Raw genomic sequence first — 24,935 nt, 5'->3', positions numbered from 1 at the left:
GGTGCTGAGGCCCTCGGGCATTGGTGCATGCAGGCCAGGGGGCACAAAGCCAGCAAGCGGGAAAGACCCAGGAAAGGATACAGAACAGGCCAAAGATGATCGTCTCCTTCCTGAGAAATCTTGGATCTCTGATCCGTCTGTAATCTTAGGCTTAATCTAACACTGCTTCCCCTGGCAGAGCGGCCGGATGCAGCTCGCCAGCGATAGGGACCATCTGTGCCCCGAACCCAGCCCAGGGATGCTGATTGGTAAAGGTGCAAGCTTGGTCCCTACATCATCAATAGGAAAGAGACTTAATCTCATGTGTTTAATATGGAATCTTTGTAGGTAAAGCCCCTTTAAAAAGCCAAAGATGGGGACTAAAAAATGTGCAGTCTGCATAGCAATATGGGGCCTGGGTACCACTAGAGCCGTAGTCAGCGAACCGTGGCTCACAAGCCACGTGCGGCTCTTTGGCCCCGTTGAGTGTGGCTCTTCCACAAAATACCACGGCCTGGGCAAGTCTATTTTGAAGAAGTGGTATTAGAAGAAGTTTAAGTTCAAAAGGAATTTCAAATGTTGTACTGTTGATATTTGGCTCTGTTGACTAATGAGTTTGTCGACCACTCAGGGTGAGCCTCGGCCTTGAACGTGGCTGTGGAGCTGGATGGCAGGAGCCCTGACAGGTCTGGGGTTCTCTCCTCAAAAGTGCTCTTGGGATCACTTTGTCCCCTTTGGACAAGATCTCCTCAGGAAAGTAGGTCGGAGTGTGTGCGGTGGCCTGTGCCTTGTGATGCATTTTCCTAGACAAGGTTACCCTTGTCTAGGAAATTGCAAAATTACCCTTGCACATTCGGTAGAAGCAGCCTTCATTCCTCTGCCGCCTCCCCAAAACTCCTGGTTGCTGTCCAATGCCTCCACACTGACAGGGGGGAGAGGAGGAGGCAGCCAGTCCCCACTGCAGGGCAGGCGGCAGCGCCTGGTTTGTCCTGTATATCTGGCTGGGGGCGGAGGGGTGGGCAGCCAAACCCGCTCTGTGCCCAGTGGAACATCTCCTTTTGGCCATGGGTCTTGCCCTGGCACTGGCTCAGGGATGGGCACCAGCTCCAGCCCTCACTGCCAGCGGGCTCTGGGGTGGGTGATTGAGGTGCACTTTCTCCCAAGCCTGAAACCCCACTTCTCTCTTCTATGGCTGTGGGTCCAGGGCCATGGCTCAGCCCCAAATCTATCTAAGTCTTTGTCTTACTTTGGCGACAATCCCAGTCACAAGCAGCACTAAAAGAGCATCCCCCTCAATGCGGCAGCCTATGAACAGTTCTGTGTCGCACCTGCAAGGGCCCAGCGCCAGCGCCTGGCCTGTGCCAAACATCTGACTCCTCCGCCGCCTGTGTGTGCCGGCCCCTCCCCACGGGAGCCTCTGAAGGGCCATCCTTGCAGAAGTGCCGAAGGCGACCACAATCCTGACCAACCCTTACCGAGTGTGTGATGTGTGTCAGGCTCTGCCTTAGGAATTTTCTGTGCATCTCATTTAATCCTCTTGTCAATCCTAGGCTCCTTTCTTGTTCTCCATCACTGATGTGAAAACGGAGACATACCCAAGGCTGCAGCACCAGCCCGTAGCCCCGATTATGATTTGAGAAGCCCCTGTGGTTTATTTCTAAGGATCTTTTTCCGATATAACAATTTGTTAGTTGAATGATGAACTTAAAAGATAACGTAGAGAGAGTCTACTAATAGTATTTTAACAAAAATCTAAACATCCAGCAGCCGCCTATCAAATATCACCCACCTGAGCTGTACAAGGAACCGAGGTGCCTTTTTAAAGTGTGGCAGGCAGCTCCTCCGATGGTGATGGTTCCCCCTCCTACTTCCTGAGGAGGCAGGCAGCACCTCGCTGAGTCTCCGCCAGGGGGCGTGTTGAGTCCTTCCCACCCCCCCTCTGGCGAACCCGTTATTGGTCCTCACATGTATGTCCTGCCAGAGCTGTGTGAAGTCTGAAGTTGCATGGAAAGCACGAGCCACAATCTGTTCGTTAGCTGCTGACCAACAGTCTCAGCTGCTCATACACAGGAGCACATACGCGGGCGTGCAGAAGCTATTACACCTACGTTAGCAGACTGGGCTGTTGGGTCGATTCCAGGACGTAATTGAAACGTTGGAACCTCTGATCCCTAGAAGGTATAAGGCAACTTTCCTGAGCGCTACATACGTAAAGCACATGATTATAGTTACTATAATGCGTAGAGACAGGGTAAAATATTTCTGGTGAAGGCATGCCAGCACACGAACCTGAAGGTTATAAGCACTACCAACCGTGTGCTAGAGTAATAAGAAATATTGCACTTTATATGAAACCACCGAGTTAAGTATTTTGGCGGCCACAAGTAATGATAAGCAGGTTCCTGAGACCGTTCTTACAAGAACAGCCTATTTATATAGTGTGTCTCTTTATATATTTACAAAAGTTTATCAGTCCATTAGTAATCTTGGCATTATTTTCACTAACCTTTACCCCTATTTTTTGAAGGAAAACTAAGTGTAATGTTAGTTATATTTCCCTTTGGACCAATAATATTTGTTTAAAATTGAGAACGAAAACAAAATAAAACACACACACACACACACACACACATACACACTCACAAAGAAAACGCATCCTAGTGATAATGACATTTTATTTCAGCTTCCTTCTCCTGGAATTCAAACAGGAAAAAGCCAGTCGGAAGGACCTCTCTGGAAGTGAAGGTGGAGGCTCTGTGCCCAGGTTTGCTCTCCGTCAGCCAAACCTTGGCGAGCCTCCGAGAAGAGAGTCAGCAGGTCACGTTGGAAGGCACCGCACTCGCAGTGAACTCACGAGAGCTCACCGTGAGTCACCCCAGAGCTTTCAGAACACAGGTTTGAGGCTGGTTACACGGCACTGATGACGCCCTAACGCCCAAACCATTCCCTTGGCAATAGTTCCGTCTCATTCTCTGCCTAGGACGCAGCTATAGTAACAAGGTACAAAAAATAAGAAGCATGCAGCCCTTTATTAGTTTTGCAAAGTCTCTGCTTATAGTTCTGTATATTACATGACTGTGTTATACAAATACAGTTATTTACAAAAACACTCTAGCTGTGCAAACTTGTTACTTTTTAAAAATGTATGGAGAATCCAATTTCTGCCCATCCCAGTATATATTTTTAAAGCATGCATAAAAATTAACTTTGGTGTGGGAAAACTACTCTATGTGCTGTCACATATAGTGTTTTTATGTCTATTTATATATTTACAAAGGTTTATCAGTGTACAGAACAGTACAGAAGTTACACTTTAAAATCCACAACCTACTGTAATAGTGTGGGTTTTCAGGTCTCAAAAAACAAAGGGAGGGGTTAGATACTGCAAAGAAAACAACTAGAGAATCCCAATATGTTAAAAAAAAAAAATGAAGAAGAAGAAGAGGAAGAAAGCAATGCAAAGAAAGCTAGCTTGCTTGGGCTGGCAAATTATTATACATAATTTTCATGGCAGTGCAATTGGTTTGATAAATTGCTTTCTACATATGACCCTGGGTTGGCCTGTTGTCTAGACACTACTTTCAAATGTACAATGCTCTAGTATCAAAATGTTTTTGGCAAAAAAGATCTTGAAAGGAACCATGGAGTTTTGACAAAAATAGAAATCTGTAATAAAGCTAAATAACACTAAAATAAAAGGAAATATTATAGTATCTCTTTTACAATTTGTATAGTCACACTTGAGTAATTCTCTGTTCACTTCTAGTCTCCGTAATGAAAAATATTTTTATACAAAACATACTAAAATTCTGGAATCATACATGTTTTACATGCTGAATACATTTTTCTTTTCCTGTCTCACATACACCCTTCTCTCTCGCCATACTCTCTTCCTGTAACACGTGCTTGCTTCATTTAACAGGTGTTGAATACAGACAATTAACACTATGTAATTACAATAGCAACAACTAAAAAGACAAAACCAAACCCAACAAGCTTTACTGAAATCTACTCATCCCCAAACAGCACAGCAATATGTTACATTCTCTTATGAAAACAGTTGTTAGAAGACTGATACAATTTTTCCCCTAAATTTTTAAATGTGACTCCAGCTTGTGCCTATAGGATGTGGCCTTTAAGAGGTTTCCTTTGCTGTGGACGGGGTGGCTTTGCTGGAGCTTCCGTTCTGTGCCTTGTAGCTGGTGAGGCTGGGGGTATGGATGGTCCTGATGCTCCGGGCACCTTGGTTCAGTGAAGTGGGGGAGGCGGGGGAGGGGGGGGAGGAGGAGCAGGAGGGAGGGGCTGCTCGGCCATTGGGAGTCTGCAGTGAGAATGAAAGATGGTGACCTTTACCTGTGTGAGTGGGGCTCTGAAACTTCAAGGAGCCATTAGAGACAGAGGGGATGAGGGAGGCGGAGGAGGCGGATCGTCCTGTTTGGGGGCTGAGAGGGTTAGAAGTAACCGGTGGTTTAGAAGCAGCTGGGTTAGGGAGGTTAGAGCTGTCACCGCTAGAAGAGGGCAGAGAGCCGCTTTTCCCAGAGCTGGGAGAAAGGGCTGGAATCTTAGAGGCAGGTAAGGAGGGGAAAGCAGGCTTACAGTCCCCACCAGCTTTCTTAGCACTTCCATTAGCCTGCAAATAAAGACGGCGGGAGACAGTTTGTCAGAAAGCTGGTAACACGATCGATCGTTCCACAGGGTCTGGCAACACAGCCCTTCTGAGAATCATTAAATAAAAGACATCCAACCCAACCAAACCAGTTCAAGGCCTGAGCTAAGTCTCACTGTGCTGTACTGGACCTGGGAGAAGACCCCAAAGTACAGAGCGGAGGGTGCGGAAAGGAAGAAGGCAGACCATGTCTGGGGCTGGGTCAGCCATGCGTCTGGGTCACGAAGGGGCGAGGGCGGGGCGTGGAGGTTAATGTGCCTCTAATGCAATGCAATCAGCATGTCCGTTAGTTAGTGGGGAGACTTCCAGGACCGTTCAACCACAGGCCTGCCTACTCGGAGTCTCAGGGCGTTCTGGTGAACCACTACATTCGCCAAAGAAAAGCCAACCGGCGAGGCAGCTTGTGTTAATGGCTAACCTTGGGACTCACAAAGTAAACGATGTTTTATTGCAAGCATGCAAAAGCGTGGAGAAGAGTTCAACAAAGGTTTTTAGACTTTCTTCATGCCCCAAATCCAGGAAGTCTACACGGGCCATAGCTTACAAGGAAAACACAACGTCTGGTATAAACTAGGCCAGCAACTTGCTTCACCACTGCACGCGTGTCCATCCAAAACCGCTTTTAAGGTAAAACTACCTGACGGTACTGGCGGGGATCCTGCAGTTTGGTCTGCTTGCCAGGCTTGTCCAGGCTGCCGGGTCTACTCTTGGAGGTCATGGGCACGGGCATCCTGCTGGTCTGCGGGGTCCCACTGGGGGCCTGTGGGGAAGAGCAGCGAGAGGGGGGAGAGAAGGGGAGCACGTGAGTGGATGATCGCCGAGAAGCTCAACGTGAGAAGCCGCAGCCCTCCATGCAGAACAGGCCTGGAAGACGGACATCAGAAGACACCACTGGGTTAATTCCGAGAATCAAACAGAATGAACTGCTCCACTACTGATCAAACGGGTTTTAATGTGAGTGCCAGAGCAATCATGTCAACGGCAAGTGGATGACCCGGCATCCTTGCGCGGTCTACCCAACACCAATCAGCAACAGAGGTAAAACCAGAGTCCATTAGCTGTTAGACACCCAGTTGTTGTTGTTTTCGAAGGGGAGGGAGGAAGTGTGAGAGAAAAGCATCAAGGCGAACAGACAAAAAATAAAAAAATAAATCAAGTATAATTAAACGAGCCACCTGAAAGGAAGCAAGTCAATCACAAGACACCTTTGGCTAACGGTGATTATGGCAGATTTAGGAAAGCGGCGGGGCCTTTTCATTTTCCACCAGACCAAGATACCTTACGTGACGCTGGAGGGATGGATGAGGGGGGCTCTAGGGCAGTGGGAGGTTCTTCCAGGACTAGCAAGGCTCGGGGAGAGGAGGCCTCCCGGGCTATGTGGGACGAGCTTGCAGCAGAATCTCTGCCGGGAGAACACGAGGTGTCCGCGAGGGCTTTCGGACTCATTTCACTGATGGTGTTTTCCAGCTGCTTGATGGTCTGCTCCAGGCTGTCCAGGGTCCTGTAGGTGTTATTCCTGATCTCGTCCGTTCTGGAGAGGGAGGACATGTTCTCCAGCCCGGGCTGCCCTTGTCTCCGGAGCCTGTGCTGGGGGGCGTCTTCGGGCGGAGAAGACTGAGGGATTTCAAACCGCTTGGCTTCTTTGTGCTGCTTCAGAGTGCCGTCCTCTTCCTCCTCTTCGTAGACCACCACCTGCAAGGTCTTCTTCCCCGTCTTGGTTCCTGTGCGGATGGCCTGCGTGAGGGCGGCGAGTTGCTTTTTAGGGAATTTGAACTTGAACTTTTTCTTGGGACTCTCTGACTGGTCGTATGCCCCATCGCACTTGCTTTCTGAACCTGGAGAGTCTGCTCCGCCGCTCGTGGCCAGCTCGGCCTTATTCACTCCCTGTCCTCCTGACACTCCGGTGTCTCCAGAGAGGGAGTGTGGCTGCAGCCGGCTCTCGGCCTGCAGTCCTGAGCCGGGGCCTGACACGGCCTTATGGAACTTTCGGGAAGTGTCATTCTGGACCACAGCATCTCCGTTTTCCTCCTCTTCCTCCTCTTCTATCTTTTCCTCTGTCATCATTCTCTCTAATTCCTCATCACACTCCTCAAATATGGTTGAAAGTCTCTTATACGCAGATCGGATGTCCATGGGTTCGTCAAAAATGATGATGACTGGTTTCTTGTCTAGGCACACGACTGGCTCTTCATTTTCAGTCCCTTCTTGTTGGGAAGTCATCTCTTTTTTGGCATCAATGTTCACCGTCTGCACATCTTCTCCCTTCTTGCTCACTATCTCACGGACCTCCCCGCTGGAGAGAACCTGGACCGCAGTCCTGGTAATCATGAAGGCGATGTTGTCTGTGGGCCCACTTTCCTCGGTGGGGGAACTCGGAGTTGATTCTCTGTCCTCATTAGGCTTTCCGTTATTCGCATGCCAACCCCCCTTGGGTCTTAGCACGACTTGGCCAAACTCTGTCACAGGAACCTCTTGATCTTGAGTTTGGACATCACAAATACTCAATTCAGTTGACCTAGTGGGCGAGAGGAAGTGACATCTATCTGCATTTTCTTGATCTCGTTGAGCCATCTCTTTTGTCTTCCCATAATTCATCTTCTGGTTCTCAGGGTCAGATGGAGGGCCCTGCAGCCCTGAGGTTTTAGGCCCTTTGCTTATTTCATCTTCTAACAAATTGGTGCTAGGGAAATTGGAACTGACCTTAGACACATTTTTCTGGGAATAGTTTCTACTGTCTCTAAGTAAACTCTTATTGGGTATGGAATTTTCCTTGATTAAGATGTCAGTTTTATATTCGGATGTTCTTGAGGCATCAAGAATATCTGATGTTCTTGATGTCAGTTTTATATTCTGATGTTCTTGAGAAATACTATTCTCCACTCCTCTTTCCCACTTAGGGTGTTCACTAGGTGTAGGAGCCCCCGAGGTGACCTGCGAGGGAGAGTGGAGGAGGAAAATGGCATGCATTAATCAGAAATGGATCTGCAAAGGAGGCTAATTAATCTGTATAGTATCGGCTGGAACACGAATGGGGAAACTCACCTTTCGGGATTCCATTTGGGGGCCATTTTCATATTCAACATCAGATTTCCGTACGTCTTCGTGGAAAAATTCCAAATTCTGGTAGGATAGTGTAGGACATGTTACTCCACAAAACCACACCCACCCCCAAAGTGGACTATAACTAAACTGCTCCTTTAATTACATTTCCAAAACATGCGGGCCAACCACAAATGTTACCACCACTTTTGGGCCACTAGTCCAAAGCCTATAGCTCTGTTTACCTTGGGCTGTTTTGTTCGCCAACTTCCAAAAATGCCCTATGTTTGCATAAGATGAAAATCCGAATTAGCAAAATATTTTAAGAAATTCAAATCTGGTGGGGGATCAGCGAAGAGAATAAAGGGACTGATTCTGTAGGAAACGTCCTCTTTTCTACATCTGACAGTGAGCTTGGCAGAAGCGGGAACCAGCGTGGTGTGCCATTGCAGAGGCACACCATGTCAGCAGGCAGAATCAACATCTTCTGCCTGCTGCTTAATTGTGTCACTTCAGGCAAGTCACTCCACTTCTCTGGGCCTCAGTGTTCTTGCTTATAAACTGAGGCACTAGACCAGCAGATTTTTCACGTCCCTTCCAGCTAGTTATTTCAGTCCTATTAGTTTTGTTTATGGAAAGTGTCCTCCAAGGACATCTGCACTGGTAGGGTGTAGGACTTTGAGATAAAAAAAAAAGACATTCCTTTTCAAATGACAGATTGAAATACACTCGCAGTTTGTACTTGCACTTGCCAAGGAAAGTGTCAAAATAGCCTTCAAAGCAATCACACCAAGAAGATCAAATGCAAATTCAGTGTGATAATGCTGCTAAAATATCATCTAAACATTTACAAACAGATATCTGAGGTTCAGATTGCGACTGGCACATCATAAAGAAGGTTTTATTCACTATATAGTCTGATGCAGAACAAAGAGGCGTCCCGAGGCTTGCACCGAGATTCCAAACAGAAGAGCCCAGCACGGAGGACCCGGGATGCAGAGGGCTCCCCCGGGAAGCGCACCCCGCATGGCTGTGTCGGTAGCCCGGCTCTGTGACAACGCTCACACTAACTGTGCCCTGTCATTGCCAGGGCACTGCTGTCCTTTCTTCTCTGTGCAGAAGCCCAAGAGGAAGAGGTGTGTTTAGTAGGACGGGACACAACCCCAACAAGGTTGTTTGGTTACAACAACAACAGCATAACAAAGCACAGTAACCCAGCCCCCCACCAAAGTCAGCCCAGAGCAGTCCTGCTACCCTGGTTAAAAGTGGAAGGGATGTTCATACAGGTTAAGGGATAATACACAAACAACAGAGTCCCTATACGTCACACAGAAAGATCACACAAGGTACGAGGTGCAAAAGCCAGCCAACACCACCAGTTTAACTTCTCCTTACCCCCAGGAGGGCCCCAAACAAGAGCAATGAGTGACTCAGCTGCTGTAGTTGAACGACATAATATCTTTTGTGGGTTTTTACATTTAGATGATGAAACAACTAATACAACAAGTAAAAGGTTTTATGAAAAAGAAATGAGGGTTGGGCCTAAGGCTTCCATTCCAACTGTGGAGTTAGCACGTTAAGACCTGTGTGAGAATTTATCCCTGAATCAGGGAAGGAATAGCCATATGACGTAAAGAAGATGCCAGTTCCGCTGGCCCAGGTGCTGGGGGGTAGACCTGCTCTCTGTTCTCACTGGTCAGGGCGCGTGCCATACCCATCACGAAATATTTGGAATGCCACCATGTGAGACGTGCATCGTAAGACAGATCGAACAGCAGGAATACTCCAATGGAAGGTCACTGGGATAAAGTTGCCAAGCTTAGGTTTCACATGACCTACCATTTTTGTCACTGGGCTAGAAAAAGAATGGGTGTATCAAAGCAAGTGCATTAACTTCATTCAGAGTAGCATGGTCACAACTGTCATGTAGCCTCACAATGATTTTTTAGATAGTCAAGAATGAATAATTAAGCCTCATTAATATTTATTTATGGGCTCTGAGATTTGGATTATTCAGACAACTGGTGAAGCAGGCTCAATACGCATACGGGCAATAAACCAGAATTAGAGATAGAATTATAGGACTACTGCATAAAAGTCAAGAACTAGGCTAATGCTTTCTGATGGCAGGAGAAATATTTTAAGAGGTATAGAAAAGGAGGAGCGTAGCCCAGGAAGAGGTTAATGACAATAATTTGGGGACAAGTCTGAAACCCACATTGTATATAATACTCAAATATAAGTCTGATGCTGCTATTATGGAGTAGATCAACCTACTAAGTATAATAATCTAGAATAAGCACCTGTGATTAAACCCAGTGTTGGGCACTCAATACAGACTTGCTTATTATTAGCTGATGGACCCCTGATTGAGATAAAAGAGATGGGTGGGATATGGGTTTCTAATTGCTGGACAAAACATCTCATGCAAATTTCAAGGCATTTAACAAAATTCTACAATGAGACAATAATCGTCTTTAGAGGGATCTTCAAGAAGTTCCCAGTTTCTAGTGTTTTAGACAAAAATAGTCCCATTGGCCCAAATGTGCTAGGGCTTTTCATGGCCTGATTTTAATAAAGCCACATAAGGGAATTCCAGAGACTGGGGGGGGGGGGGGGGGGGGGGGGGAATAGTATTTCCAATATGACTGTCATGGATTCAATCCAAATTAGTAGGAGGTTTTCATCATGAGATTTATCAACAATAATGTCATAATCTCCCATGATGTACTGGGAGATTGCACGTTGCCTGGTTACTGGCTTCCTGTGCAGACTCATTGTACACAGGTCTCTGGGGGCTGTGAGCCAGGCAGGAGCAGGCGGGGGGGCTGCAGGCACCAGGCTGTGTCTCTCGGAGGGTGATATTAGAATAACTTCCGACTTCGTGACCCTTGAGCTCCTCACTGAGCTTACGTGCACACGGACCGTGGCGCCCACTTGGAGTCGCAATGCGCTAGCTGAGATGTTTAACTTCATTTAAGGGCAACTAGAACCTCTGCACTCTGAAATGTACCTTCTGGTGAGACGTGTTAGGACTTGAGTTGGTCATAATAAGCTTTCTAGCCTGGCATTTGGACAGCGGCTTCATTCCCATAAGATGTCTCTATTGCCCAAACATCATAAAAGCTCCAGGTCTAACTTAATGTTGAGGTTCAGAGACACTCAGGCTCACATCCTCTCCCTAAAGTACTGAGGTCATGACGATGAACTTTGTTCCAGAGCCTGGACATCTGTTTCGAAGCCATTTGAATGCCACAAAGTGTATTAGCACTAAAACTATACTGAACTTCTTCTCCCGGACGGTCCACTTGGAGAATTTGTAACATAAGAGAATTCTGTTGGGCATCTTTAAACATGTGTGCAGATACATGTGTGTGTTTCCATGAGCATCCGCCTGTGGATGGCCGCAGGTGTGCAGCCTCGCCCTGAGCTTCCTTCCTGGAATCTACGGCTTTCACCGATTTTTAATATAGATGCTTTGGTCCAGGAGCTATGTTAAAAATGAGAAAAGTGCTACAACCTTAGTTGGTGTTTCTTTTTGTGTGTGTGTGTCTGTAAGAGTCATTCAAGACAATCTTGAAAGATGCATATACTTTAGTTTGTGAAGATAATGCCTCCATTCTGCACACACTATTGTGCACAGAAACGAGGCATCTGCTCAGGAAACCTCAGCCAGTTATCTCTGAACTTAACGCAAAGCGGTGTCTCAGTTCATTGTCTTTTTAAAGGTGAGAGGAAAGGAGAGGGCACAGAAGGACAAGCGCAGGAGCGGTTAGTGTCAGAGCAAGGAAAGAAGGGCTATTCGAGCGCGTGGCAGAGGTGTAATTGCCACGTTACCTTCTTCTCCTTGGGTGAGACTGTGGCCCCCGGCCTAGTGTCTTTAGCGTGACTGTCAGCCCGGGACTGCTCAGCGTGACTGTTTGAATTTACATCCATAAAGGAACACTTCTGGAATGCCTATGGAATTAAAATACTGAGGTTAACAGGATTCTGTGTAGCGGTGAGGAAGGAGGAGACAGGCAGGCAGGGAACCAGTCTAGACTGGAGACTGCAGCCCCATCCTGCATGCAGGTCACACCAGGGCCGGGAGGCAGCACCTTGAAAACCTGCACCCCTGTGGCCTCAGGCCCCCAGAGCGGGCGAGGGGGCGGAGCCTGGGGCCAAGGCCTCCTGATTTCTGGGCCACAGCAAGATAAAAGGACACAGTCCTTGCATAGAACACCCTTTCTTCCTGTCCAGGGTGAACCTGGTTTGTGCTTAGAAGGGCTTCTTGTTTTGATCTTTCAAAAATATTGAATATGTCAATGAATTAATTAAAAAAACAAGAAGCCATCTTTTCTTTCTTTTTCCTTGATTTTTTTTTTATCAGACTCAATTTATTTATTGAAGCTATAGAAAAAGGGCACAAGATATTAATTAAAAACCTTTAAACCTTAAAATAAAAGTAATGCTTGCCAGTTCATTGTCTGAAATAGTAACAGGGACTCCATGCTCCGAAGCATTCTGAGGTTCACTGAGAAAATGGCGCTCTGCAGCACCCTCGGATTCTGAGTGGCCTCGGAGCTGCCTGAGGCCTAGACTGGTTTCTGAAAATGTCCTGGTTTAGTGGCCACACCAGCTCACGTGAGCAGGGAGCCAGGAGAGGAAGCACAGGCTATGTCTGCAGGGCAGAGGGGAGGGCAGGGTGATGGTGAAAGCAGGAGACACAGTAACCCCAAAAACCCAAGTTTCTTGAAATCAGAGGTTTTCAACACATCACCTGGCTTTAAAAAATACTATTACCCGGGGCTCACCCAGAGAAATTAAATCTGTAGCTCTGGGCTGTAGGACTTAAAACATTTTCCTATGTAATTCTAATGGACAGCCAGGATTAAAAACTACTTATTTAAATGAATCATCTCAAATAATTCGTTCACATTTCCTTAATGTCAAGTATTGTCATCTGGAAATAGCTGCAGGCAGAAAGAATAACCCATGTCCTCCCCAGGTGAACGCCTCATTGCTGGTCCAAGTAAGGATGGAGCTGATGCCCAGGACTCTCCCCAGCCTGCTTTCCGCTCTCCGAGGACTCTCTGCCCCCGCTGCTCCAGCACCCTCCCTGTTGGCCCCGAGTTGCCCAGCACTCCGCTCACTAAGACCACTTGCCATCTCTGTTGGGCTGTTAGACCCTGGACTTCAGAGCCTGTGATTTCTGATGATGCCTGTCGACGGGAGCATGAAAGTTGTTCCGCAATTACGCTCCTTGTCCTGCCGTGGGGTTGAGGGCTGTCTAACCAGAGCCACTGGCCAACTTTCTGAGCAGCGGGATGGGCCCCTACCCCAGCAGGATGGCTGGGTTTAGTTAAGTTAGGTTTAGAGGACGTCACTCACCACTAGTACCTAACCACCAATAATAAAACAAGAAGCCTGCTTTTGTAAAGCTTCCAGTTAAAGAAAGCATCAAAAATACTCAGACTTCGATGGAGGGAAATATTCTCAAGTGATGGGCTCTAAGTGGCTAGAACAAATAAATTAATGTTCTTAGGAGGCTAGTGCAGGATTATTCACAAGACTAACACTCTCCACTTCTTTGCTTATTGTTGACCGTGTACAGATCTACAATGATCTTGTGCTCTGTCACCATTTGAATCAAACTGGGCCACAACCCATTCACATGCTAATTTGGGGCCAGATGCTACAATAACCGGCCCCAGGATATCTGCCTACACATTTTAGGACATGCACCAATCCCAGCGACAAGTAGGCTTGACATACCAGGGTCAATAGCCTCATTGGATAACTGGGTGATGGGTGCCTCCATGCTCCCAGCTGTTTCATGAGTTGCTAACTTTATGAATCTGTGATTCCTATGAATGAAATCCTAAAAACCTGTGAGTGATCTGATTGGTGGAGAGGATGTCCCAGTCCAGTCTGAGTTTAGTGAGGCTCGAAAGGCTCGTGCATGTGACCATCGACCAGCAGCCCCGTGTTTTCTATAAAATCCAAGCAGCTCCTCTTTAGCAGGCATTACCACGGGAAGCAGAGGAGGACAGCAGCAGTGGGAATGACATGGTTTGAAAGCTCTCCCCATTCCAAATGCAGGATGCAGATCCTCGGCCCTGCACACAACCCTGGGTACAATGCTGAAAAGTAACTTGTGTTGGAGCCCCAAGAAAGTTGTGATCTTACCGTCTGAAGGACCCCATAAATTCTATAATCAGCATGAGTCAAAATGAAATACTCTATGAACAGACTTTGGTCTAAGCATTATGCATATGTCTTCAGTTAGTTAAGTTCTCAGAACGTAAACGCAGGGCAGAATCACGCCCATAATTTGAATGTGGGATCAGTTTTGGGTATAGCCCCAGCACCCCATCCTTAATCCTATGAGTGGATTGTGGCAATTAGTTACAAGCCAAAAACTAAAAATAACAATTTCTTAAATAGGCAAGGAAAATGATAAATAAGACTATTTGGCTTTTCAGAATATTTGGAAAGATGAAGTTGACATTGAATGGGAACCTTGTATGGAGTGAAGGAGGCCACAAGACTCAAGTTCAGTCATTGTAAATATCAAGGCCAAGTAGCAGGACCCCACCTGAATCGGGAGTTCAGCAGTTCTTATTAAGAGAAACCATGGCCAGTGTTTCTGATTTCCTTTTAAATTATTATTTAAGGGAAACAGACTATCAACAAAGAGGAAGAAAAGTAAATTCTAGAGCTAGAAAAGCTTGCAATTGATTTTTTGTGTACGCTTTTTGAGTTGTTCCATGAAATAATCATTCCTTATAGATATCAAAAGGTGTGCTGAGAGCCCAGTGAAGGCAGGGCCAGCCTTCTCTAGCCAATGAGTCTGTTGAGAGATGTAGGCAGAATCCCTGATGGGAAGAGCAAGGAGCCACGGTCAGTCACTGCATCCACATACCTGGAGTTCTGCCATGATTTTGTCTCCTTCTTCTTCCTCTTCCTCGTCCTTTGAGGAGCAGGTAGTGACTGGTGTTGGGGATGGAGTCCATGATGAAGCAGGCTCCTCTGCTGGGCACTTTGTGGCTCTAGCCTGCAGGCTTGGTCCGGCATCTTCACTGCTTACCTGTGGAAGATTCAAGCCACCTGGCTAAACACCCCCAGGTCTGGCAAAAAGAGGGTGTGACCAAAGAGGACCACATGTTCCCTCACTGCCTACTAAACTGACTTCCTAGCTCTTCGAATTGAGTTGAAGGGCTATTTTGTCTACTTGCATTTAGTTTAGGTTTTTGTGAACGGATTGAAGAATTATAATAAAATTATAACTCCTCACCATTCAATGCCTGTAAGAAAGGTCCTGCTATACTATCTCTCCTTGAAACTTGAATTTTACATTGAACATACTGTCTAATAAAAGAGAAACATGCAAATTGACAGTACCTCCACTACACCCACAAGCCACGCCTACCAGCCAATCAGGAACGAGTATGCAAATTAACCCAACAAAAATGGCAGCAGCCATGGAGCTAGAGAGCAGGAGGCTTGGGTTTCCCCCTGGCAATGGAGGAAGCCAAGTTTCCTTCCCCACCCTGGCCTCCGCTCAAGGCTACAAAGTTTCAATTATAGAAGATAAATAAATCCAGATACCAGGGCCTCCGCTGGGGTCACCTGGGGTGTGTGTGGCTGGCCTGCAAACCACCACAGGCCCCTCATCCAGGCCACCCCATGTCCCAAGAGAACCCCCACCCTGATCCTGGACACCCTTCAGGGCAAACCAGCTGCCCCCCCCACCCCATGCACCAGGCCTCTATCCTATCTAATAAAAAAGTAATATGCAAATTGACCATCACTCCGACACACAAGATGGTTGCCCCCATGTGGTCAAAGATCCTGCCAACCCATGGACACAAGATGCCCACCACAAGATGGCTAGCAGGGGAGGGCAGTTGGGAGGGACCAGGCCTGTAAGGGAGGGCAGTTAGGGGTGACCAGGCCGACAGAGGAGGGAAGCTGGCGATGACCGGGCCTGCAGGGAAAGGCAGCTGGGGGGGAAGGGGGACCCAGGCCTGTAGGGGAGAGCAGTTGGGGGGAACAAGGCCTACAAAGGAAGGCAGTTGAGTCGAGGGTGGGGGGGAGACCAGGCCTGCAGGGGAGGGCAGTTAGGGATGACCAAGCCTGCAGGGCAGGGCAGTTAGTGGCAATCAGGCTGGCAGAGGAGTGGTAGGGGGGTGATCAGGCTGGCAGGCAGAAGTAGTTAGAGGCAATCAGGAAGGCAGACAGGTGAGCAATTGGGAGCCACCAGTCCTGGATTGTGAGAGGCAGTCGGACATCCCTCAAGGGGTCCCGGAATGAAGAGGGTGCAGGCTTGGCTGAGGATCACACCCCTCCGTGCATGAATTTTGTGCACTGGGCCTCTAGGAAAAGATAAAACATGCCAAGTTCTGTGCAAGCTAAAGCTTATTAAGCATTTCTCTGTATGGACTTTCTCAACCATGTTAGCTCATCCCAGTTATCTTTGTAAGGTGGTCTTTCTTTTGATTCCCTCTGCTATCCTTACTTTCAATCTCATGATGACCTGCTGGGCAAGTAGCTTATGATTTGCATTTCATATCATTGCAGCTAAAAGTCAAGTAAGGATAACACTAGATTTGCTGCATCTAGTCTAGTAGCACTGGCTGATGTTTTTCCATCAGTGGTATTCCTGCCCATCTAGTTTTATTTGATTCTCTCCCTCAGTACTTTTTATGTTCTAAATGAGAGCAGACATGACCTTATCTAAGGGAATCATATGAACCCAGTGACCAGTTTGCCAGGCCTTAACCCATCTCACCTTAGTGATGGTGTTCTCCTTCCTGCTGGGATAGACCACTTCGCCAGTCCTGGTGGTGGTGAGCCCGGATCCTGGCAGATAGCTCCGTCTCGGGGGCGGGGGAGGAGGAGGTGGGGACTTGCCCCCCAACTTGTCCAAGTCCTGCTCGGAGCTTGGAGAGTCTTCTGTAAAACAATGGGCCACTGCACAATCATCTCCTTTCAAGCTGACGCTCAAGAGTCTGGTGTATTCCTATAACCTTAAGACGTTCTGATGCAAAATTTTCTCTATATTAGCGCAAAAATTAATGGTAAAAACCCTGCAGCCAAACTGACTTGTAATCCTGGAAGGACCTTTCACAAGCTAATTAACCCCTCTCTGCCTTGGTTTTCTCATCTGTTAAATGAGTATTATAACAAGCGCTTCTCCATTGGGGTGCCCTGAGGGTTACTATAATACATAAAGCACAGTGCTTACTGGCTTATGATAAATATTAAACAAAAAAAGCTACCTTGGAGGGATGAGTGATCAGACCTAAAGGCAAATGCAGAGCCCTGCATGGCCTACAAAGCCCCCAACCCCCAGGCGGAAAACAGCCTTCAGAGGTGGCACTGGGCAGGGGTGTGTTAGAGTAGAATATGGCCAAGGAGAGGGCAGAGGGAAACTGGGGAGCACATGGGAACAGAGGACAAAACCACGGGGAAAGTGGCGGCTTTGATCATGGTTATGGGCTTGAAAAAGGCTCTCTGCTAAAGAACAGAGACAGCAGATGCAGTACAGAGAGGATTATAAATTAGTATTGCTATCTACTTGGCTTTCCCCAGGAAAATGCTCAGAAAGAGGCTCATTGCAAAGTCCTTCACCAACCTTCCCCACTCCAGCCCTTTACAAACACTCTGTGGAGCAACTCACTAATGTGGTAGAACCAGAAATTCAGGGTCAATGCTTGTAGTGGGCTTTTCCAACCCTCTCTAGGGACTGGAGTGCTTGTCTTTTCTGAGCAGAGAGTTCTTAGAATGTTTGATGCGTTCCCATTTATAGTGGTGACAGACTTGCCCGACTGGTGGGTGGCTCAGTGGTTGAGCATCAACCTATGAACCAGGAGGACAGGGTTTGATTTCCCGTCAGGGCACATGCCCAGGTTGTGGGCTCAATCCCCAGTGTGGGGTAGGCAGGAGGCAGACGATCAATGATTCTCTCTTGCAATTGATGTTTTTTCTCTCTCTGTCCCTCTTCTTTCCTCTCCGAAATCAATAAAAATGTATTTAAAAAAAATAAAGTTGTGACAAACTTGGGAAATCATGAGGGAGACATGCCAGTGATTATTCATGGTGGACAGTTCCTGTCTCATGCATGAGGGTGCTGGGTTGGTTACAGGGCCCTGCAGCATCAGGGCTCGCTGGCTCTTATGCCAGCAGCCTGGCCTCGGGATGGTTACCTCCAGGTTGGGTCCCTCTTGCAAGCATGTCAGACTCGAGGTCGGCGGGCCACATGCCTCAGCACATGCTGGCTGACCCAGTTCTCTCCCCTCAGGTGTGATGACAGACTCCTTCTTTGAGCAACTTATTCAAGCTCCTCTCAGCCCTCTTCTCACTAGCCCTGACCTTCTTACTAGCCCTGACCTTGATCTGCTGAGCCAAGCTTTAGCAAAGAATCCAGTTAGCAAGAATCCCCCATTCCTGATACCTGAGAAGTTCTTCATTCCCCACCCTGATATCTAAGCCCTGGGCCTGCCTTTCGCAGGAATCCTGCCTGCTACACCTAGAGCTGAGTCAGTCTCTCTCCTCCTTTGCAAGAGTCCTGAATAAAGTCTTCCTTGATGTTTTTAAACATCTGTCTTTGTGAATACTTTTGCTTTACCGTTGACTGAGGCCACCATCGCCCAAATTTTTCCATTCATATTTTTGGAGCTATCCATCCTTCTCCATTGTATATACAGGCAGACAATTCACCGAAAAGGAAATACAAATGATTTTTTAAAACCCTAAGCTTACAATTTTACCCCATTAGTAGATAAAAATAAAAGCAATAATATTCATGACAAATAAAGAGAAATAATAGAAATCAAAGTTTACAGAGAATGGATGATACCCTCACCCACTTCTAGTGGCCTGGACATCAGTAGACTCTTTCTGACAAGAAACCAGGCCACATGTTAAAAAAGAAAACAACAACAGTAAGAACACTTTAACTGAGTGAAGATACTCTGGGGAGTAATTAAAAATATAATTTATGCAAACTTTTTTTTTTAAATCTAAAAGAATAAAAATCCCAAATGAGGTTAGTAAAATGTATTGTTACTATTTTTGTTGCATAACCAGGAGAAGGAACAATTAAAATTTATTTATCATTCTAAACATATAACATTTTTCTTTTCTTTTCTTTTCTTTTTTACTTTATTTTTATTGTTGACACTATTATGGATGTCCCCATTATCCCCACTTTGCCCACCTCCACCCAGTCCATCCCCCTCCCGTCCGGCCACCACCACACTGTTGTCTGTGTCTACGGATTATCCACACATGTTCTTTGGCTAATTTCCTCACTGACATTCATCCAATTCCTACTCCCTTACTCCTCTCTAACATCTCATTCTAAATTTATAATTTATTTGTAATTTTAAAACATCAGAGGAGACTCTATGACAAAAACTAATAATGGGAAGAGTGAATTAGGAAAGAGAGAGATGCAATGAGGTAGATCATATTATCCATTAAAAATTCTCCATGGGAACTTTGGGAGAAATGCCAGGGTGGTGAGAGCAGACCTGCCCCTCCCAGGGCCCTCTCCTCTCTGGTCTGCATGGCTGACCCTCCAGGGCCTAGCCAGGCCTCTCAGAACTAGCAGGTAGGGAAGGAGTGAAAAACGCCTCTTAGCACAGAGTGAGGGGGAGACTTTGTGAGGAGTTTTAGAGCAGCTTTGTGGAATGAAAACCTGGTGTTACAGTGGTTAAACTGTGCTTATAAATTTCCTTGGCAAGTCAAGATGGTGATTCCATTTCAAATTAATTTTAGTTGCTGGACGAGATCTCATTCATTGAGTATGACACATTGGGGCCACAAATTAACAATGGTGTCACATAATTTTTTTTTTTTTAATCCTCATCCTAACTTCAGGATTTTTATTGATTTTTTTTTTTTTTTTCTTTTAGAGAGAGAAGCATTGATGTGAGAGAGAAATATCGATTGGTTGCCTTCTGTAAGTGCTCTGACCAAGGAATCAAACCCTCAGTCTTTTGGTGTATGGGATGGAACTCCAACCAACTGAGCCATCTGGCCAGGGTAGATGTCATATAATTTTAATATCAGAATAAAGCACAAGGCTTGTAATTGCTTCGTAGGCTGAGATTTTTTTTTAAAAGTTATTTTATATTACTACTGACATATTGAGGCTTAACTTCCATAGTTCAGTTGGTTAAATTTACAATTTAATAGTTTTGATTTAAAAAATACGATTTCATCTTACAAGCTACTCTTCCCCTGGGAGCCCATAAAAGCTGGCACTTCTTTCCCGCAGCCTATGAACAACTCCTGCTTTGAATGCAGGCCTCACACTCTCCCAGCTGGTGCTGGGAAGTGTCATGAATTCACAGGAAATGTAGAAGCTGGGAAATCTAAAAGTTCCTTGCTGGGCATTGTTCTAGCATCCTAACATAGAACAGCTTCCCTACTATGGCTATGGTTACGGTTTCAAAGCAGCAGGGAGGCCCTGGGGACACCTGGGGGATTGTGAGAGCTCAGGGCCGGCGCAGCGGTCAGCACCTTACGGTCAGCACCTTACCGGAGAGCTCCAGCCTGTCCCCGGGGGCGTCACCCTTGGGCTTCGGGGGCATCTCTAGGTTTGGAATTGACTTCATGATATTGGCCTGAGCTTCTTCCAGGAGCTTCTCAAACTCTTTCCCGTTATAGTGGTCCAGGTTTTGTCTTTTCTCTTCCCACTTCCTTTCTGCTTGCTGAAGGAAAAGAGCAGGTGAAGAAAGTTGTTAAAAACAGAGAGAAAAGCTCATTAATTGTTTAGAGATTTCCTGTTGGGTGGGAGGGGATGTAACACCGTTAAAGTGTTAGCAAAATAACGCTCTGGGTTGTGTGCTGAGGAGCACTTGGCAAATCAGACCAATCTGCTGTCTGCTGCCTCTTCTACAGCTAAATGGGCTACACTCATTCCTATTGCAGCAAGCTCAGAAATCATATTCATTCATTAAATGATGACTGGGCACTTACCAAGTACTTCTACCAACAGTACATAATCCAAATACTTCTACCAAGAGTACACTATCCCAGGTAAGTATCCATAACTAAGTTTTTGTTTTCTAAATTGAGTTTTCATTGTAGAGATGTTCAAACAAACAGAAATAAATACCAAAACACTCACTGGGAGCAAAGAATCCCATGTCTTGGTTCCACTTCTGTCAAAGACTTGCTATATGGCTACTGGGCCACATTTTCTTACTTAGAAAAACGGGGGAGTTGGGGGTGAGATTACTTAGATGACCTGTTTATAGTACAAAACCAGCAACAGTTGAATTGAGGGCACACAAATACCACATGAAATGATTCTTGATGTTTGCAGTTCTATTGCTTTGTGTTATCAGCAGTGCTTGGGCAAGAATGATCATTAGTTTGAAAACAGGCATTGACAAAAAGTTACTCATTTCTGTAGATTCTTTTAAAAATTGAAAATGAACTATATGTTAATAAACACTGATTTTATAATCACTCAAAGTGTGCATACATTTCTTGGGACATCATATTCTATATAATAAGGGTAACATGCAAATTGACCATCACACCAACACAAGATGGCTGCTTATGACCAGGCTGGTGGGGGGGGGGGGGGTTAGTGTGGGACGACCAAACAACTGAACAGCAGGATGTGTGGGGCAACCAGTGTGGGACAATCAAGCCAGTGGAGGGGAGGGGAGGGCGGGGGGAGGGGGGACGCGTGAGGAGCAACCAGGTCAGCGGGGGGGCAGCTGGGGGCAACCAGGCTGGCAGGGGTTGGGGGGGCAGTTAGAAGCAACCAGGCTTTCAGGGAGGGGGCAGCTGGGGGCAATCTGGCCGGTAGAGGGAGAGGCAGTTGGAGGGGCAGTTAGGGGTGATTAGGCCAGATGTAGAGACAATGAGGGGTGATCAGGCCAGTGGCGTGGGGGTGGGTGGGGGGGGAAGCAGTAAGGGGTGACCAGGCAGGCAGGTGAGCAATTAGGAGCCAGCAGCCCAGGATTGTGAGAGGAATGTCCGACTGCCGGTTTAGGCCCAATCCTCGGGATAGGGCCTAAACCGGCAGTCGGACATCCCCCGAGGGGTCCCAGATTGGACAGGGTGAAGCTGGGCAGAGGGGACCCCCTTATGCACAAATTTTGTGCAGAAGGCCTCTACTATATATAGAAAATATAAACACATTTTCACAAAAAATGTAAATCAGATACATGCATGTGCTATCTCTACAGCCAGGCTGTAAATTCTTCAAGGGAAAGGACTATGAGTTACACTCCTCTATGGGGCTACAAAAAATGGAAGTAGGACTCTACCTCAATAGACACCGCCCTGTTCCTGGCACTCACACTGTGGATCTCCTCAATGAACAAGTTCTGCATGGAGGAGCCATTCACGGGCGCCTGCGGGGACTGAGTTGCCTGTGATGACTGGGGAGCGGAGGTCACTTCCTGTGTGACAGCCGGAGGGCTGGCCGGGTGCTGGGCAGGGTTGGGTGGGGCGGAGGAGAGCTGGGAGGGCTGGGTGACCACAGGAGAGCTCTGTACATGGTGAACCGTCAAGGGCACCACTTCCGACTTCACATCTCGAGGGACTGCTGCGCCGTGGAGGGGCTGGGACGCCAGGACTTCTGCGGCAGTGGCCTTCTCCATGGCCACATACTGTGCGGCCTCGACTGCATCTGTCCCTTTCAAGAGCCCATCGGTGACATGTCTAGGAGGAAGCATGCACAGCTATGAAAATGGGCGACTTTCGTTTTATTATTACTATTTTTTTTAAATATATATATATATTATTGATTATTTACAGAGAGGAAGGGAGAGGGATAGAGAGCTATCAATAGAAACATCGATGAGAGAGAAACATCAAACAGCTGCCTCCTGCATACCCCTACTGGGGATGTGCCCGCAACCAAGGTACATGCCCTTCACCGGAATTAAACCTGAGACCCTTGAGTCTGCAGACCGATGTTCTATCCACTGAGCCAAACCGGTTTCGGCTCATTTTATTATTATGGTGCAAGTGAATGCAGTGCCATCCCAAAGCCAGGCAAGATTTTGTTGCAAAATTAAAACATTCTAACGCTCAGAGTAGCAGCTCAGGGTTGAGGGTTTCCATAGCTACTTCCCAACGGGTAAATTTCCTCCTACTTATCTCTGGCAGCTGCTTTCTCCGTCATATCCTCAGGTGGTGGCCTGCTTTGCTCTGTCCACTTCACTGACACACAATTCCATCACTGCTTTGGGTGGAGGTGGCATGAAGTGGTCACATGATTCTAACAGTGTCTCCTCCAGCTAGCCCTGGCCTGGAGAGCCCTCACAGATGCAGTTCTGATCCCCAACGCTTCCTGACACACGATGCTGCTCCTTTCACTTCAAATGGCTCAGGAGGGCAGTCTATGTTCTAATGCCTTCTGCTCACTATTCCTGGTGCAAGCTGGCTTCCTTGTCAGGACTGGGCCAAGATTTCTGCAAGGTCACCGACACCAAATTGAGCAGCTGGGTTAGTCCTCATCCTCTTCTGCTTTTGGGGTCATGTGATGCTCTTTGTCCACTGACACCCATGGTGCAGTGAGAAAGACATGGCGTTGAGGTCAGATAGACCTGGGTCTGAACATCAGTTCTGCCATGTTCTACTGCCATAATGCCAGGGACGTCACCTTTTTGAGTCTCAGATACTTTTCCACAGAACGTGATAATGCCGACAGCTGATGATGTCTTCCCTTGGGGGGTTGTTCGGCTCAGTGTAAAGTTATCTACTAGTATGTGAGACAATGTGAGACTTGTACCTGACCTGTAATTTTTGATTAGTCTCTTTCCCTTCTTACTGAAATGCTCTTTTTGATTTGAAAAAAAAAGACTATATTCTGAGTCTGCCCTGCTACTCACGTCTGTTCCTTTTGCTGCTTGATTTCCCCACCCTGTCCCTCAGCCCCGAGGATGCCCATGGGCCTCTTCCCTCCTTTCCCTCTCACTCTACCGTAGCCATGTCTTCTACTTCAAATAATCATCTTCACGAAGGCAGCTTCTGACTCTAAATCTCTCTCCCCTCCCTCCTCCCTCCTCCCCTACCAGCCAGGCAGGGACCCCCCTCTGTCTCTCTCTCCTGAACTTCAGTCCACATTCCTAAGTGCCTAGTGGGCAGCTGTGTTTGGTTTTCCTTTCTAGCACCTCAAAGGCAACACGTATCAAAACATTTCAGCATCTTCCTGTGCTGCCGAGTTGCTCTGACCGTGACTGTCACCTGCGTTATCTCCCCGGCCATGGCATCAGGACACAGGCACGTCCTGTCTTCCTCACCGGTCTCCCCAGTGCCGGATACAGCACATTCCACACGCCAGACACCAATACCAATGAACAGTGTGAACACTTTTGATGGGCAGCCGGATCGCAGCTAAGATTTCTTTTACTTTTATTTTAAAAGTAACTTACCTGGGTTTGTTATTCTGACCACTGAGCATTTATGGGGCAAAAAGTCCTATAACATTCAAAATACACATCCCATCGTTTTCAGAACTTGGTTCCCTGGAAATAAGGCAAGCACTGGGCTCCTTCCTCTGTGCTGGCTCTAACACTTTGTTTTTATTGTTTTACGGGGAGAGAAGGGAGAAGGGGCAGTGCTGTCTGCCAGCCGCTATCTGTTTCCACTTAATAAGGGTGGCTTGTTCTGGGCTTTGCAGATGGGTTACCACATTTAGGGAAGAGCTTAATGAAGAATTCTTTTACCAGATTTTTATCCTGCTGCAAGAAAAGGTTCACTCTGGCAACTTAAAATGAGAGGACCTATGAGAAGATGTGACTCAGGTACAATTTCTTCCTGTACTCAGTCAGAGGTGGTCTCTGCAGGAAGCCACTGCTGGATTTCAGAATTCCTTCGGGAACTTATGCAGGCGATGCTTGCATCTCAAAGGTGGCCATTTCTTAAGGTCACTGTTACTAGAAAAATCTCACTTGTTCCTATGGTTAATAATAATTTAGCTGAAAGTCAGCTGCACATTTATTTATCTTATAAATCTGATCACATGGTTACAGTTAATGACTAAAATTCTCCCAAGAAGCTGTCTTATATGTTCCTTCTGTCTTTGACCTGCTCTCAAATCTGGCCTAAGAGCTGAAGGGTAATGTCTCTACAATTTCCTAGTTCTATTAAAAACAGAAAATGCAGGGACTGCCACTGTTGGAAACTGGTTTAGTTTCGGTAGTTGTGTCTACTTCCCATGCAAGAGAGGAAGTTTTATAAGGACAGGGTTCCTGTTTGTTTTTATTATCATATTAGAAGCCTGGTGCAC

At 46.8% G+C, this 24,935-nt stretch overlaps 1 protein-coding gene across 13 annotated transcripts in view; it reads right to left on the bottom strand.

Moving 5' to 3' along the window:
- Positions 1 to 3,403: 3,403 nt before the first annotated feature.
- KIAA1217 overlaps positions 3,404 to 24,935 on the bottom strand; it is a 437,889-nt gene continuing 416,357 nt past the window's right edge. For 10 of the 13 annotated variants that reach the window (XM_084867746.1, XM_084867741.1, XM_084867748.1 and 7 more), the window contains 9 exons: positions 21,964 to 22,360; positions 20,217 to 20,388; positions 16,458 to 16,621; positions 14,589 to 14,753; positions 11,522 to 11,641; positions 7,688 to 7,765; positions 5,924 to 7,576; positions 5,283 to 5,405; positions 3,404 to 4,609 (listed from right to left, as the gene is read on the bottom strand). In XM_084867746.1, coding sequence (XP_084723872.1) covers positions 4,115 to 4,609; positions 5,283 to 5,405; positions 5,924 to 7,576; positions 7,688 to 7,765; positions 11,522 to 11,641; positions 14,589 to 14,753; positions 16,458 to 16,621; positions 20,217 to 20,388; positions 21,964 to 22,360 — 3,367 coding nt within the window. In that variant the 3' untranslated portion in view covers positions 3,404 to 4,114. Of the gene's footprint in view, positions 5,406 to 5,923; positions 7,577 to 7,687; positions 7,766 to 11,521; positions 11,642 to 14,588; positions 14,754 to 16,457; positions 16,622 to 20,216; positions 20,389 to 21,963; positions 22,361 to 24,935 lie in introns of all 13 variants that reach the window. The other 3 variants (XM_084867745.1, XM_084867743.1, XM_084867744.1) reach the window with 3 other exon arrangements.

The sequence above is a fragment of the Pipistrellus hanaki genome (assembly GCF_964339955.1).
Source record: "Pipistrellus hanaki genome assembly, chromosome: 1".
Lineage (NCBI taxonomy): Eukaryota > Metazoa > Chordata > Mammalia > Chiroptera > Vespertilionidae > Pipistrellus > Pipistrellus hanaki.
Note: the sequence above shows the minus strand (reverse complement) of the source record. Positions and strands in the feature narration are given on the sequence as shown.